Source organism: Colobus angolensis, unplaced genomic scaffold (assembly GCF_000951035.1).
Source record: "Colobus angolensis palliatus isolate OR3802 unplaced genomic scaffold, Cang.pa_1.0 Scaffold70, whole genome shotgun sequence".
Lineage (NCBI taxonomy): Eukaryota > Metazoa > Chordata > Mammalia > Primates > Cercopithecidae > Colobus > Colobus angolensis.
In genome coordinates, this window is record NW_012120710.1 from 5,454,536 (window position 1) to 5,469,425 (window position 14,890).

The 14,890-nt window shown below is 38.4% G+C and overlaps 1 protein-coding gene across 1 annotated transcript in view; it reads left to right on the plus strand.

Moving 5' to 3' along the window:
- Positions 1 to 461: 461 nt before the first annotated feature.
- The window catches only part of MTHFD2L (methylenetetrahydrofolate dehydrogenase (NADP+ dependent) 2-like), a 138,947-nt gene continuing 124,518 nt past the window's right edge, over positions 462 to 14,890 (plus strand). The window contains exon 1 of the mRNA XM_011927166.1: positions 462 to 623. Coding sequence (XP_011782556.1) covers positions 481 to 623 — 143 coding nt within the window. The 5' untranslated portion in view covers positions 462 to 480. The remainder of the gene's footprint in view (positions 624 to 14,890) is intronic.

Consider the following 14,890-nt stretch of genomic DNA (forward strand, 5'->3'; position numbering starts at 1 on the left):
CTTCCAAGGAATGTCACAAAAGGAGTGGGAAACAATGAACCTATTCTTTCCTGCTTTAAATCCAATTCCACGTAGTCACGGACACTGTTGGGCAGGATCTCTGGCTTGGTGGAAAGTGGGGCGTGCTGCCTAAAGTGATTAGTTTGGAGACCTTCTCTGTGCCGTCGCTATGGGAATGCCAGCTGTGTGTCGTCTGGGTGCGGGGCCGAGTCGCCAGGCTGTTACACCGCAAGCCTCCACATCCTCAGAGGGCCCGGGGCTTGGGTCTTGGCCCCGCCCCCTGAGGACGCGGAGCCCCGTCAGTTCCGTCCCTGGCCCTGGGAACCGCTCTTGACCCCACTCTGCGTGTCTGCTGGAACCTAGCTGGCAGCGCTACTTGCAGCCCCGCCAGGCCGAGTGAGGGCGGAGCCGGGCCTCCAGCCGCTAGGACTGGAGCCGCGGGAGGTGGAGCCCCGGTCCGGAAATCGGGGATCCGCGGCCATGACGGTGCCGGTCCGCGGCTTCTCGCTGCTCCGCGGCCGCCTGGGCCGAGTGCCGGCGCTGGGCAGAAGCACAGCACCCTCCGTAAGGGCACCGGGAGAGCCCGGGAGCGCGTTCCGCGGCTTTCGGAGCAGCAGTGTGAGGTACGAGGGCTGCGGGCTCCGGTTGCGGAGCCGCTGGCGGTGGGAGGGCGGCGGGGGCGCGGGCGGCGCTCGCGCGCGTGAGGCTGAAGGCTTGTGGGCGGCCGCCCGGCGGCGCGCTGGGTCGAGAACCGCTTTGGCTGTGAGGTGGCCTTGCCGGTCTCGCGGTCAATTCGCAGTTGCCTCAGCTCGGGGAACGAAAACGTGCTCCGCTCTGGGCTCTCGCACCAGAACGTGCCATCTTTGCAGCAGGTGCAGTTGATTTAGGAAGACATTTGAGGCACTAAGAAAAGGTACCATAAAAACACGTGGTCGGCTTTGGCCAAACATTTGTTTTTGCTTTGTTTATTTTAGTGTTTCGTAAATAAAGGAGTAGACGTTGTCCAGGTGACTTACTAATGTTTGCGTTTCTGAATTCCTTTGTTAATGGTTTTGTCGAGGTCTTTTCCAACCCTAAAATTATTTATGGTTTCACAAAATCAGATATCAGTGCAGATTTCTCAGTCTTTTCATGTATGGCTCTGGCCCTAAACCTCTGTCAGGTGATGAGACTTAGATTCATTACATCTCTTTGGACTTGGTTGCTGGGGAAGAACCATGCAAATACAAAAGGGTACGCACTCTTCCGGCTTCTACTTTGCTTGTCTTACTTGCAAAATCCGTCTTAACAAGATGAAAATATATCTTCTTGACCCAGAGCCTGTGAGTCCAGAAGAACCTCTGTTTTCAGACTTTCAGGGCTTCCAGAAATGCGCTTTCATTGCCATTTTATGTCCGAAGGAGTTTTTGTATCCCCCAGTGCCCAGCACAATCCCTAGAAAAAAGCAATGATAAACGTACTGTTTATTTAATTTAAATCAATTAGCTCCCTATTGTGTACATTTAGATCTTAGTCTTAAGTGACTGAATTTAAAAATTACTTCCTATAGGGTTTGCTTCGGACATAGTTTCTACTGACTAGGTCTTCCACAAGGATATGTGAGAAAATAACTGAATCAGAGTTGTGTAAGCTGTAGTAGGGTGGGTAAGAATGTGCCACTTAGTTTGGAACTACCAGCTAGCTCTACTACCTAGGAAAAGCAGATTCTGTAGAATTCTGTTTGTATTAAAGAATTGAGGGAATTATTTGCCTTCACTCTAAATTACTTGTTTGTATTATTATTTTTTGAATTTCAGTTGTTTTAGGGGTGCTTTTCAGGGTAAGGATAACTTGTTTCAAATAGTACAACTTGATTAATTTCCCTTTGTCAGCTTGCTGTAAACAACTCCATCTCCCCATCTTCTCCATGACCTGCATACATTGAATGGAAGTCATTACAAACAACAGTTACAACCCCAAAATTTGGTTGTAGCCACTTGCTTTGTACACACACACACACACACACACACCCCAACTCATGTAGAATTCAGAACTTTTAAGTAACACGTAATGACCTCCTTATAATTTAAAATAGTTGAGTGCAAAGCTTTTGGAAAGCTATTATCCCTGTGGACGATAACAGTTACTAATTTCAGCCCGGCTGCTTTCAGTTCCACTTGATGCATGTTGTAATTATAAAAATAAGTAATATATTTTGATAGTTTTTATTTTTTAAAGACGGCACTAGGCAAGTTAAGATAAGGCGGGTGTTTTGACACCCTCTTTGTACTGAATACCGTCTCTGAAGGTGAGGTTGGCCCCAAGGTTGAGAAACACCTGTGGACTTGTGGGGCTCGGGTGGGGAGGAATTCGGACAGTGTGTTGATGCTTATTGGTGTCTCTTTTCTCTTCTAGGACCAGCAGAGAGAAGAGATTCCATCTTCCAGAGGTTGCCACTGTCTGCCTCCCCACTTGTCCCCATCCACAGTCATCTTTTTTATATATATAGTGACACATTAGTTGTCTAGTTCTTCATAGTTAATGTGATTTAAGTCTGACATCATTTCTTTTGCCATGAAATTTACACCTTAGTGTTATTCTCACTGAAAATTGCCTTTAAGTTTGATAAACTCTTATCCCAGTGATATTGACTGTTTTAAATTAACAGATTTATCACGATTTCTGAGCTATGTAGAGCCCTAATTGAAAAAGTATCTTTGATTATTTTTTCATATTTTGGCCACATACCTATAATAATGGAATATTTACAATACTTTTTAGTGGAGAATTTTTTTAAGTAGAATTTCAATAAATAATGTTTGATGGAGTTTGGAAGTTACCGTATTTTGAAGTATCATTTAATGTTTTCCTCTCAGTGAGTTTTCCTTTAAAATTTGCAATGAATTTGTTTTCCTGTTTATGCATGAGAATTTAGGTCTTATTAATTGGGAGAAATTAATGTTAAAGTAGTAAATAAACCCTTCTTGTTGCAGCTTACTGTTTCTTGAAATGAATTAACTACCCAGGCAAAAGGTTAAAAATGAAAAAAAAAGTCTTTGTAACTAAATTTTTCCCATTTTGTTGTGGTGCGTGAGCAGTTTACAAATCAAAACATCCTTAGTTAAAAGTCATCACATGAGTTTGTGCCCAGTGCTTTTCAGTGTGAGGAGCCTGGTAGCAGCCTATCCCATTTGGGTGGGAAGGTTATAGACCTTGCCATGCTCAAAGCAGGTTTGAAGGTGTCCTGCAACATGGGCACTTTCACAAACCCTGCTTTGGCTTATTCTAACTGAACTACTTATTTTAATTAACTAAATGGATATCCCAAGCATTCCATGTTTATCCTGTTGCTCGGTGAATCCTCAGATCATTAATTTGGTAGATTCTCTTTTTTCTCCTCATCCTATTACTTCTTTTAGCTTTAAAAAAAAAAAATGTGTACTGCCTACAGGTCTTTTGGAAGTTTCACCTTTCTCTTTGTCGCACTGGCATTGACTTTATAATTTTTGCAGCTAGACCACATTTAAAAAAAATCTACATTTTTGGAAATAGTAAAAGATACTTATTTGTGTTATTTAAGTATTCATGTCTTTTACCATGGGTAGTTAAGTTTAATAATTAAGAAAGACACATTTTATCAGTAACAATGTTCATTTTTTTCCAGACTCTTCCTTCTACTACTTACTCTGTATTTCTGTCTCTTCTAAGGACTAGGAAAGGCAGTTTCTCAAAATCATCTTCTATTTAGTTGGCAAATTTGATAATGTGGTGTTCCTATCCTCCTGCTATACCTGTTCTACTGAAAATGAGATAATAGCCATCTGGCTACAATTTTGATTTCTAAGAAATTCTTATGTCATTTTAAATTCAAAAACTAAATATTTCAACATTTGGTCTCTCATAAGTTTTATTTTCTTTGTTCCAGCTGTTCAGAAATAGTGTGTTCTAATATCTCCACAATCAAGATTTTTGACTAAAATGGATCAGTAGATGAAAAAGAGGGACTAGTAGTAATTTTAGATCTCGTTAGTTAATCATGATCTTACTAATAATTTGGCAATTTCTTTAATGACCCAAATCTTTGTTGTTCAAATGTCTTGAAGTTGTTATTCTTTCATATTAGTACTCTGATGGGAGGATGAAAACAGCAGAAAGGAGCAACACCAGATGATCTTTTCATGGGCACATACTCTTTCAAGAAATCCCATGGAACTCCTGAAATTACACTTTGGCTTAGAGATAATTAAGTTGTGGAAGGAGGTTTAAGAGAGGAGCTTAGGTGAAATTTGAGCTGTAAATGAGTATGCTAAATTAAAGAAATAATTAGTAATAAGTGGTATTTGCTATTAAGAAATTCACTTGGGATTTGAGAAAACATTTTACATGCAAGGTAGAAAACTTTATGGTCAGAATAGAACACAATCTGAACCTAAATTAACAGTAGTGTTAAAGAATTCAGGGCAGGATGTTATCCAAGAAGGCTTAGCCAGCTGCTTCACTTAAGGTTACATCATAAGTGGTTTCTGTGTTGCTATTGTTTTTATTAGCATTTCAATGACTGCATCGTAGTATATTAAATCAATTCGCCCTAACTTACCTAACCATCTTGCTATTTTTAAATGTCTAGTTCTTGGAAAATATGTAATAATTTACTCTCAGATTGAGGTCGTGTTCTTGTCAACATCATACCAACCAGGTTTGTTCGCTTCATCATCTGAACTCTATGTAGATTTCTATAATTAGGCTCATTAGAGTGTTCCTAGATCCAAAGACTATCTAAAGATCTAAAGATTCATAATTCTAAAGTGAGGGTGTGTGTATAGTTTGCAACAGATGTTCTCTCCCCAGTTTTTTTTTTTTTTTTTTTTTTTTTGCTGTTTGTAATTAACTGGAACTGCAATGAATGCCATCATGCTTTTAAGGAATTCAGTTGTATTGTTGATAACTTTTAATATCTAAGGAGCTCTTAATGTTAAGCACTTTGCTGAGATTTTGCACATACAGTATGTCCTTCGATCCTCACAACAACTAAAGGAGGAAGACAGACACTATTACTATCTATTTCCAGTTAACAGATTGAGAAATTGAGGCTTAAAGAAATTAAACTTGTCCAAGTTGACACAGTAAATACATGGTGAAGACAAGGCCTGAACCCACATCATCTTTCCAGTGTTCTTCTCTACAGGCAGTTTATAATTATTGACTTATCTCACTTTTGCTTTTTCTTCTTTTGGAAACATTTATTAATATTAAATCTCATAGAACTTTTGTGAATCTAGAAAGCTAATTTGCATGTATATTTTACAAATTATTTTGTTAGATTCCCTCAGTTTGAGATGTTCTTAACCTAGGACCGTATGGATAGAATTCAGGGGATCCATAAACTTGGATTGGAGGTTACTAACTTTTAATAAATTTAGCTTTTTTTTTTTTTCATTGTCAGTGTTGGCAACAAATACATAATATCATCAGTACATGTGACTTGCTAATATAAGTTACAAATACTTCAGTATCACGAAGTTGAGGCAGATACCACAAAACATCATCTGCACATCACTATTTTGTTATGGTAGTTAGACCTACCACTAGATCCTGTTATTTAATACTTTTTAAAAAAAGCATTTGATAGCATTTCAGTAAAATTGGTTTTCCTTGTAATCTGTATTTTATATTGAATGTTTAAAGGGATTGTTCTGAGAAAGAGTCCACAGGTTTCAGCAAACAGGCCAAGAGGTTTTGTGGCACAAAGCTTAGCATCTAAGGTTCTTTCTGACAAAGTTAGTTTGAAAATGAATGGATATTGTTTAAGTAGTACAGAGTCAGAAAGTTAACTAATTAAAAAACTGAGTATCAAGAAGAGTCATATTTAATGAAAATAAATTATTTTACTTTTTATTGATTTGCAAATGTAATTTCTAGTGAAATTTCTTCCAGATGTGAATAGGGTACTTGGGGTATGAAACGAATTTTTTTTGAAGAGGCCATAAACGTAACACTTACAGGTATACATTTATTTTAACAACATATCTGAGAACACTCCCTATACTGGTGATTGATTTTATTGTCTATGGAATTTTGCCCTGTTTTTGGGGGGTTTCATTTCTATTGTACAAACTCAAGATATCAAAGATATGCCCTAAGATGTAAAGCAGTTAAACTGTATGTTAGGGCCTGGGTAGAGCTTGTAATTGTTAGTCATTGTATTAGGATTTTTCATCTGTATAGAGATAAAATGGTTCATTGCAGCTCTAGTTGAAGTTGTGAATAAAGATGAGATTGAAACTAAGATGTAGATTTTTCAAGTATACAAATTATAGAGATGTAGATTTTTCAAGTATACGAATTAAATATTGATCTTGACTAGGTTTTATTTGTTGTTATGCTACTTTTTTGTGGAAGAGTATTTTGATACACAGAAATAATCCCCCCCCTTTGTTACTTTGCTCTAGTTTATTAAATACATCATTTGATTCTAACAAGCATAGATAAGGTGGTTAGTTTATTTTCTGGAAGTACAAGTAAACAAGCCCATGGAAACAGCACTAAGTGCTGAAGATTTTCTGCCCTCATAATGTTTCTGGTTATCGAAATATATCTCCATCTGTTATGTAACAGAAACTAGGAGAAAGAGCCACTTTTGCAAACCAGCCAATGAACTTTTAGCCAAATCCTCTTATGTAATGTAAGGTCAACAAGAGAGTATTTCCATTAAGTAGGTGAAGAAATTGCGTGCCATTGAGAGAAGCTAAGTTACTTGCCTAACTTTATTATTGCTACTAATGGTGACCTAGAGCTCTGATGCTCAGGACTTCTGATTTCAGGTGAGTAATTTGTACTACATAGTGCTGCCCTGCTACTCACTAGCTGCCACCTCCCTTCTTTCAATTTTGCCTCCTGGTGAAGCCATATTTCCTGGCTAGCCCAGCAGTAAGCAGGGCTCCTTTTCTTGCAGCCTTTGGGGGAAGGTCGTTTCTGCCTTTGTGGGAAACCACCTGAGCAAGTAATGACAGGGCACATCATGTAAATAATATCTAAGGGGTCAAATGGATTTCGTTTTTGATATGCATTAATGCCAAGGTCACTATATAATTTGTAGACCAAACTAGCACATTTTTTAGAGTAAAAAGGGGCATGAATGTAATGAAAATTATGTATTTGGAATATTTATTGGCTTACAAATATATTAGTGAACTTATAGTTTCAAACTATTTTCAAAATTAACATTTTAAGAGATAATTTATATCCTTATATGTTAAAATAAAAATTTATATTACATGAATATTCAACATGAATAATTATTCCTGGTGCATATTCACTTATTTGAATCAATTTCTTAGCTGTATCTTTTAACACTTTGATACTGATAATTTTCTGAAAAAAGTTAATAAGATCTTATGCTTTATTATTATTATTTTTTTTGAGATGGAGTCTTTCTCTGTCACCCAGGCTGGTGTGCAGTGGCGTGATCTTGGCTCACTGCAACCTCCGCCTCCTGGGTTCAAGGGATTCTCCTGCCTCAGCGTCCTGAGTAGCTGGGACTACAGGCGTGCGCCACCAGGCCCAGCTAATTTTTTTATTTTTAGCAGAGACGGGGTTTCACCATATTGGTCAGGCTGGTCTTGAACTCCTGACCTCGTGATCTGCCCGCCTTGGCCTCCCAACGCGCTGGAATTACAGGCGTGAGCCACTAGGCCCAGCCCTTATGCTTAATTTTAAAATTACATTTTCTGCAATTTTCTTAACAGTTGCAAATAGAGTCTTTGCTTTAGACAATGGTTATTTTAGTTTTAAAAGTACTGTCTCCATAGATGCTGAAGCACACATAAATTGCTAAATGGAACAGTCTTAATTCTACGTTTTGCACATTGAAATGGGAAGATATTTTAGCCTAAATATTTTCAAAGGTGCTATCTTGGTGTATCTTTTCAAAGTACTTTTCTTTGGCAAATACTTACATAAAAGTCATCAAATAAATTGTTTTTGTGTATGGTTTTAAAACTAGTTTGCCATATTTAGATATGGGAAAAGTAAAGTTTTTCTCAATTATATTCCAATATTTTACAAAATAGTAATTTATTCAATGAAATTTTATTCAACAAAAAATATGAGCTCCATTAGAAGATTCTTCTCAGACATTGAACTATTAATTGCCATTATAGATGTATTTATTTACTAATTCTGCTGTACACAAAGTTCCACAAACTAGGTGGCTTGAAACAGCAGAAATCTGTGTTCCCACTTCTGGAGGCTGGAAGTCTGAAATCGCAAAGTATCTGTAGGCCCGTGCTCTGTCGACTAGCTTCTAGTTACTGCCAGCAGTCCTTCAGTGTTCCTAAGGAGTTTGCAGTTGCATAATTCCAGTCTTTGCCTCTGTTGTCAAATGGTTGTCTTCCCTCTCTGTCTTCACTTCCCTTCTGTGTGTATGTGTCTCTGTGTCTCTTCTCGTAAGGACAGAAATTGAAATTACTTGTGCATTGTTTGAGCTATCATTTTTTAAATTGGTTTACTTCTTCCCTTCCTTTTGAAGAGATAACGTTTCTGTTTGTAAGCTTTGGTTTCACTGATTACAATTCACTAAAAACTTTAAATCTGAAGGTGTCCCTACCCCCATTTAGTCTATTTGTTGAATATGTTGATTAATAGTTTCCAACAACTTTTGAAAAAAATACAACAAGTGTTGCCCATCCCAGTGCCAGGCCAGCCCCTACAGACACAGCCTGTAGGCCACTCCTTGCAGACCCAGGCTCTAGGCCTGCACTAATGCCAGGGCAGCATCCAAGGATTCCAGCTTAGCCACTGCAGACTTAGGCATCAGGTAGAAACTCATGGACCCACATTCTAAGCGTGCCCAAGTACCAGGTCAGCCTCCACGAATTCGGGTCCAAGCCTGTCCCCAGGGACCCAAACTCTGGACCCAACCCCATGGTTCCAGGTACGAGGTCTTCCCCTGCAGATCTAGGCACCAGGCCCATTCCAGGGGACCCTGTGCCAGCCCAGTCCCTACAGACTTGGGACCAGGACCATTCCAGTGCCAGGCTGGTCCCCATGGACTCAGCCTCAAGACCTACCCCAGTGCCGGGATGGCCCCTTTGAACCTAGGCTTCAGGTCTGTGTTTGCAGGGCCAGGCTCCAGGACTGCTCCTATATACCCAAATGACAGCCCATCCCAGTGGACCCTCACACCAGATAGCCCCCTGTGAGTTGAAGTGTTAGGCCCACCACCTGCTGACTGAGGCATCACCTGCCAACCAATCCAAGGGATTTAGCAACAAGCCCACCCATGGACCATGCCGGATGGCCCATCAAGAATCTCTAGACCCACTGACTGGTGAAAGGCTTTCCCTACTGAAGCCAGCTTATAAAGACTGGAATAGATGCCTACTTCTTCAAGTGATAGACACCAATGAAAGGACACAAAGATTATGAGCCATTAGGGAAACATGGCACCACAATAAGAACAAAATAAAGTAACAATTGACATAAAGAAATGGAGAGCTACAGGCTGCCTATCCAGAGAAGACAGACAACTAGACAATATCAATGATTTAAAATACTTCAAAAGGGTAAAAACAAGGTACTGTGGGAGCTCATAGCAGAGTCTCAGGGTACAGGGTTCGGAAAACATTACCAGAGTGTTTTATGAGCTGAGACTTGAGCAATGTGTGGGACAGACTTGGCAAACTTGGTTGGAGAGGTGAGAAAGAGAAGAAGGAGTTTTAGGCAGAGGGAAAATTATTTGTGAAGGCACAGAGAGAACATGGTGCAGTTCATGAATTAAAATATGACTGGTGTGTAGTGTGCAACTCACTAAGCACAGTGTTCTTTAGCAGTGAGGTGTTCCAAAGTAGCTTATGCAGAACTTTGTAACCTATAGGGAATTTGGATTTTAGTTAATTTTCCCCCCAATTTCTCATGTCAAAAATGTTGGAGTCATGTTTGCCTTCTGTTTTTCTTTTTTTCATATCCTACACCCAATCTCAGTAACTCCCAATGGTTCCACTCTCAAAATAGATTCAGAATCAGACTACTTAGCTCCTCCAAGGCTACCCCTTTGCCTAACTCCCCATCATCCCTTGCGTGTTATACTATACTAGCTTCTTAGCTGGAGTCTCCACTTCTCCACTTGATCTCATAGAGTCTATCCTCCATATTTTCACCAGTTATTTTAAAAATGAAAGTCACGTCAAAATCTCTGAATGGCTTCCAGTAAAAGCCAACATCCTTTCAAAGGCCTGCAGGGCCTTATGTAATCTGATGTCCCACTCCTTCTCTGACTTCATGTCTTGTCCCAGTTCACTTGTTCTTTCCACTGCCACCATTGACTTCTTGCTATTCTTCAAATATTTCAGGTATGCTCCTTGCTAAAGGCCTCCATACTTGCTGTCCACTTCCCTTGGCTTAGAATGCTTTTCTCCCAGGAATCTACATGACTTATTTCATTTCTTTCATTTCTGCCCACATGTTACCTGATTTATCAGAGAAGTGATACCTTAACCCACCTATATAAAATAACTCTGGCCCTCAGATAAGTTGTTTCTCTGCTTCATGTCACACATGATATATTAAATACCTGTTGTTTTTCAATATGCTTATATCTTCTTCAACTAGAATATTGTCTCCATAAAAGTAAGTAATTGTTTTGCGCCCTATTATTTATATTTCCAGTGCCTAAAATAGTTTTCAGTGAATAGGAGACTTTCAACATGTATTTATTAAGTGAATAAACAATTAACATGTGGTGAGGAGTTTTAACCAGGGAGTTGATGTAATTGAATTAGAAAACAATCACTCTGGCTACAGTATGGAAAATGGATTAGAGGAGATCAAGACAAGCCAGAGAGAAATTTTAGGAGATGTATTATTCAGTGGCTGAACACTTGAATTGCTGCTGATGTTTAACGTTTTTAGCTTTTCAAGAATTTTCATGTTGAAAAATCTAATTTGTTTATGCACTAAAGTAATGAGAATGCATAAGTTGACCAGTTCTTCCAGCACATGGACTGATGCAGGCACTCTCCCATTGGACCTGCATTAATTTGAGGTTGTTTCATTTTTCTTCTTATAGTGACTCCTACAGAGCTAGGCTTGCTGAGTTCTACAGTGACTGATGGAGTCGACTGGAGGGGCCAGTTGCTACTAAAAATGCTCAGAAACCTAACTCCTAATTTACCCATAAACACCAGCTAGCCAGGCTGTATCATGTCTGCTGTAATTAGTTAGCAAGCTGACTTAGCACCTCAGTGCTATAATTTAAAGTAAACCCTGAGCAGTCTTAGACATGAGTATACATGGTACAGTTAAGTTTAATCTGTATAAAGGTTGTCCCTTTGGAGTCTGGGAATCCGTTTATGCTATTGGTCTTCTCTGACACTCTCCAGGTCATGCAGGTTACTGTCTAGGTCATAATTAGCCTGGATTATATTCAGTGATTGCCAGCTTCACAGTGGCCTGTGAACAAATTATTTTGTTTAATAGTGAGTGAATCAATAATGTCAGCAGTAGCATCACTACTCACATGCTATAAAATGCAAGACAGAGTTCAGATGTTTTTATATTTTAAAATAAAATGTATATTCCTTACCGTGTTAGGTGATTTCTAGTTTTTTAACAGATAAATCTGCTTCTATAATAGTGTTCTACCCTAAGAAAATATTCCTGACACAAATTGATTTATGGAAAGTTTTTCTTTGTTATTACTTATAAATGAGTTGTGCTGGAATTTGTTGCTGTATCTGCAGTACTTAGTATTTGCTAATATACAAGGTCCTTGTTATCTTAGTGCCAAAAGGGTACTTAAATGAATTCATAAAATGTCATCACCAGAAATTCATAGGAAACAGTGAAAAAAGTTTGTTACTTTACTTTGAAAAATAAAAACCTCAAAAGTTTTATTTTATTTTAACTTGATTTGTCTATAATTACATACAAAGTGTTGGAAGGTACAAAGCAGAAACTACAAAAGATCACTCAAGAAGTAATCGATAGGCTGGGCGCGGTGGCTCAAGCCTGTAATCCCAGCACTTTGGGAGGCCGAGACAGGCAGATCACGAGGTCAGGAGATCGAGACCATCCTGGCTAAAACGGTGAAACCCCATCTCTACTAAAAAATACAAAAAACTAGCCGGGCGAGGTGGCAGGCGCCTGTAGTCCCAGCTACTCGGGAGGCTGAGGCAGGAGAATGGCGTAAACCTGGGAGGCGGAGCTTGCAGTGAGCTGAGATCCGGCCACTGCACTCCAGCCTGGGCGACAGAGCGAGACTCCGTCTCAAAAAAAAAAAAAAAAAAAAAAGAAGTAATAGATAACCTGAATAGCCCTCTATATTAAGGAATTTAAGTTTGTTGGTTTAAACCTTCCCAGAAAGAAAACTTCAGAATCAGATAGCTTAATGGGTGAATCCTACCAAACATTTAAGGGAGGAAAAAAATGCCAATTCTTTACACACTCTTCTGGAAATTTGAAGAGGATAGAATTCTTCCTAACTCATTCTATGAAGCCAGCATCATCCTGGTATCAAAGCTACTTGATAACATTATAAGAAAAGAAAACTACAAAGACCTCTTAGGCACTTTGATGCAACAATTTTAACAAAATTTCAGATGAAATCCATGATAATCTGGAAAGGATAGATGCATAATAACCAAGTGGGATGTATCCCAGGAATGCAAGGTTGGTTTAGCATTTGAAAATTAATCAGTTACCATATTAACAGACTAACACTCGAGAAAAACATATTATCATCTCAATAGACATAAAAAAATTTGGCAATATCCTCATACAAATTCTCATCAAACTAAAAATAGACATAAATCATGAACTGAATATATGACTTAGGCCCATAAAATCTAGAAGAAAACACTGGAGAAAACCTTTGTGACCTCGAGTTAGGCAAATATTTCTTTTATACAACACTAAAAGCATGGTCCATAAAAGGAAAAATTAATAAATTGGAGTACCTTAAAATTAAGAACTGTTCTAAAAACACAAGAGGATAGAAAGGCAAAGCACAGACTGGGAGACAATATTTCAAACCCCATATCTGATAAAGGACTGGAATCTAGGATATACAAAGAACTTCAAACATTCAAAATAGGAAACAACCTACTAAACAATGGGCAAAATTAAATAAACAAAGATTTAATTATTTAATTCAAAGAAGATCACAGATGGCAAATAAGCATATGAGAAGATGTTCAACATCAGTATTCATTAAGGGAATGTAAATTTAAAGCACAATGACATACCACCATATGTCCACTAAAATGTCAACAATTTTAAAACCTGACCATCTTAAGTGATGACAAGTATATGGAGCAACCAGAACTCATGTACTGTTTGAAGGAACACAAAGTGGTACAGTGTCTTTGTAACATGGTATAACAGTTTTTAACATATTTCAACATACACTTACAATATGACCTTGCCATTCTGCTTTGAGATATTTGCTCAAAAGAAATTAAAGCAGCCAGGAATGGTGGCTCACACCTGTAATCCCAGCGTTTTGGGAGGCTGAGAGGGGCAGATCACTTGTGGCCAGGAGTTCAAGACCAGCCTGGCCCACATAGCAAAATCCCGTCTCTACTAAATATACAAAAGTTAGGCATGATGGCATATGCCTGTAATTCCAGCTACTCGGGAGGCTGAGGCATCAGAATTATTTGAACCCAGGAGGCGGAGTTTGTAGTGAGCTGAGATCTTGCAACCGAACTCCAACCTGGGTGATAGATTGAGACTCTGTCCCCCCCTCAATATATTAAAACATATGTGTTGTAAAATGTTTGTAACAGCTGTATTTGTCATGATTAAAAACTGGAAAGAACCCAAATATCCATTAATAATTACCATTGAATGGATAAACAAATATTGGTATATCCATACAATGTAATACTACTCAGTGATAAAAAAGAAATGAACCATTCAAACATGCACCTATGTGAATTAAAAAATAATTATGCTGAGTGGAATTAGCTGGCCAAAAAAGAGTATATAGTATTTGATTCAATTTTTATAAAATTCTTGCTAATACAAACTCATATATAATGAACAAAAGAGATTAATTGTTGCCTGGAATGGTGAATTGAGGAGTGGAATCTGGCAGAGACAGGTGGAATGGCAAAATTTTAAAGGTGCACCTGGAAAGTTTTGGGAATGATAGACATGTTCATATTCTTGACTATAGTGATTTCTCAGGTATATACATATATTAAAACTTGTACACATTAAATATGTCCAGTTTATTATACAGCAATTATACTGAATAACACAGAAATGAGACAGCAGAACAAGACTGATATATTGAATTTATCATGACATTTCTTGTGTTGAAAGCTATTAAAATTTTAAGAGTAGACAAAATTAGAATCAAAAGTAGAGTTTACTTAGAATGTCTAGTTGTGATTGTATTGTCTATCCAATTTGCTCAGTTATTTACTCATAAATTATGATTGTTATTAAAATACACTTTTGTGTTAAACTAAAGTGGTTTTCAAACATGGTCATACACAAGAACCACATGTAGGAAATTTTTAGACGTGCAGATTTCCAGGTTTTACCCCTACCCCCAGGAATTCTGAATTGTAGATGGGGTTGTGGAATCTGCAGTTTCAGGCAGTTTCTGATGTGTGTATCCATAGACCACACTTGGAATTGCTTCTTAGCAGAACATTGTTTACATCAAAATTGCATGAACTGAGATGAATGCTGTGGACGACTGGTGGCTGTGCTCTAATGGTGTATTTTTGATCTGGTTCTACCTATATGTCCACAGACATATGAGGGTGGATATTTATAGCACCTGCCCTCATTAGAAAATTAAAAGTGTACAGGTACCACAAAGAATTAAGGTTTATAAGGCTTCCTTTCCTCCTCCTCTTTCTCTTCTGCTTCCTACTCTTTCTCCTTTTCCTCTTTTTCA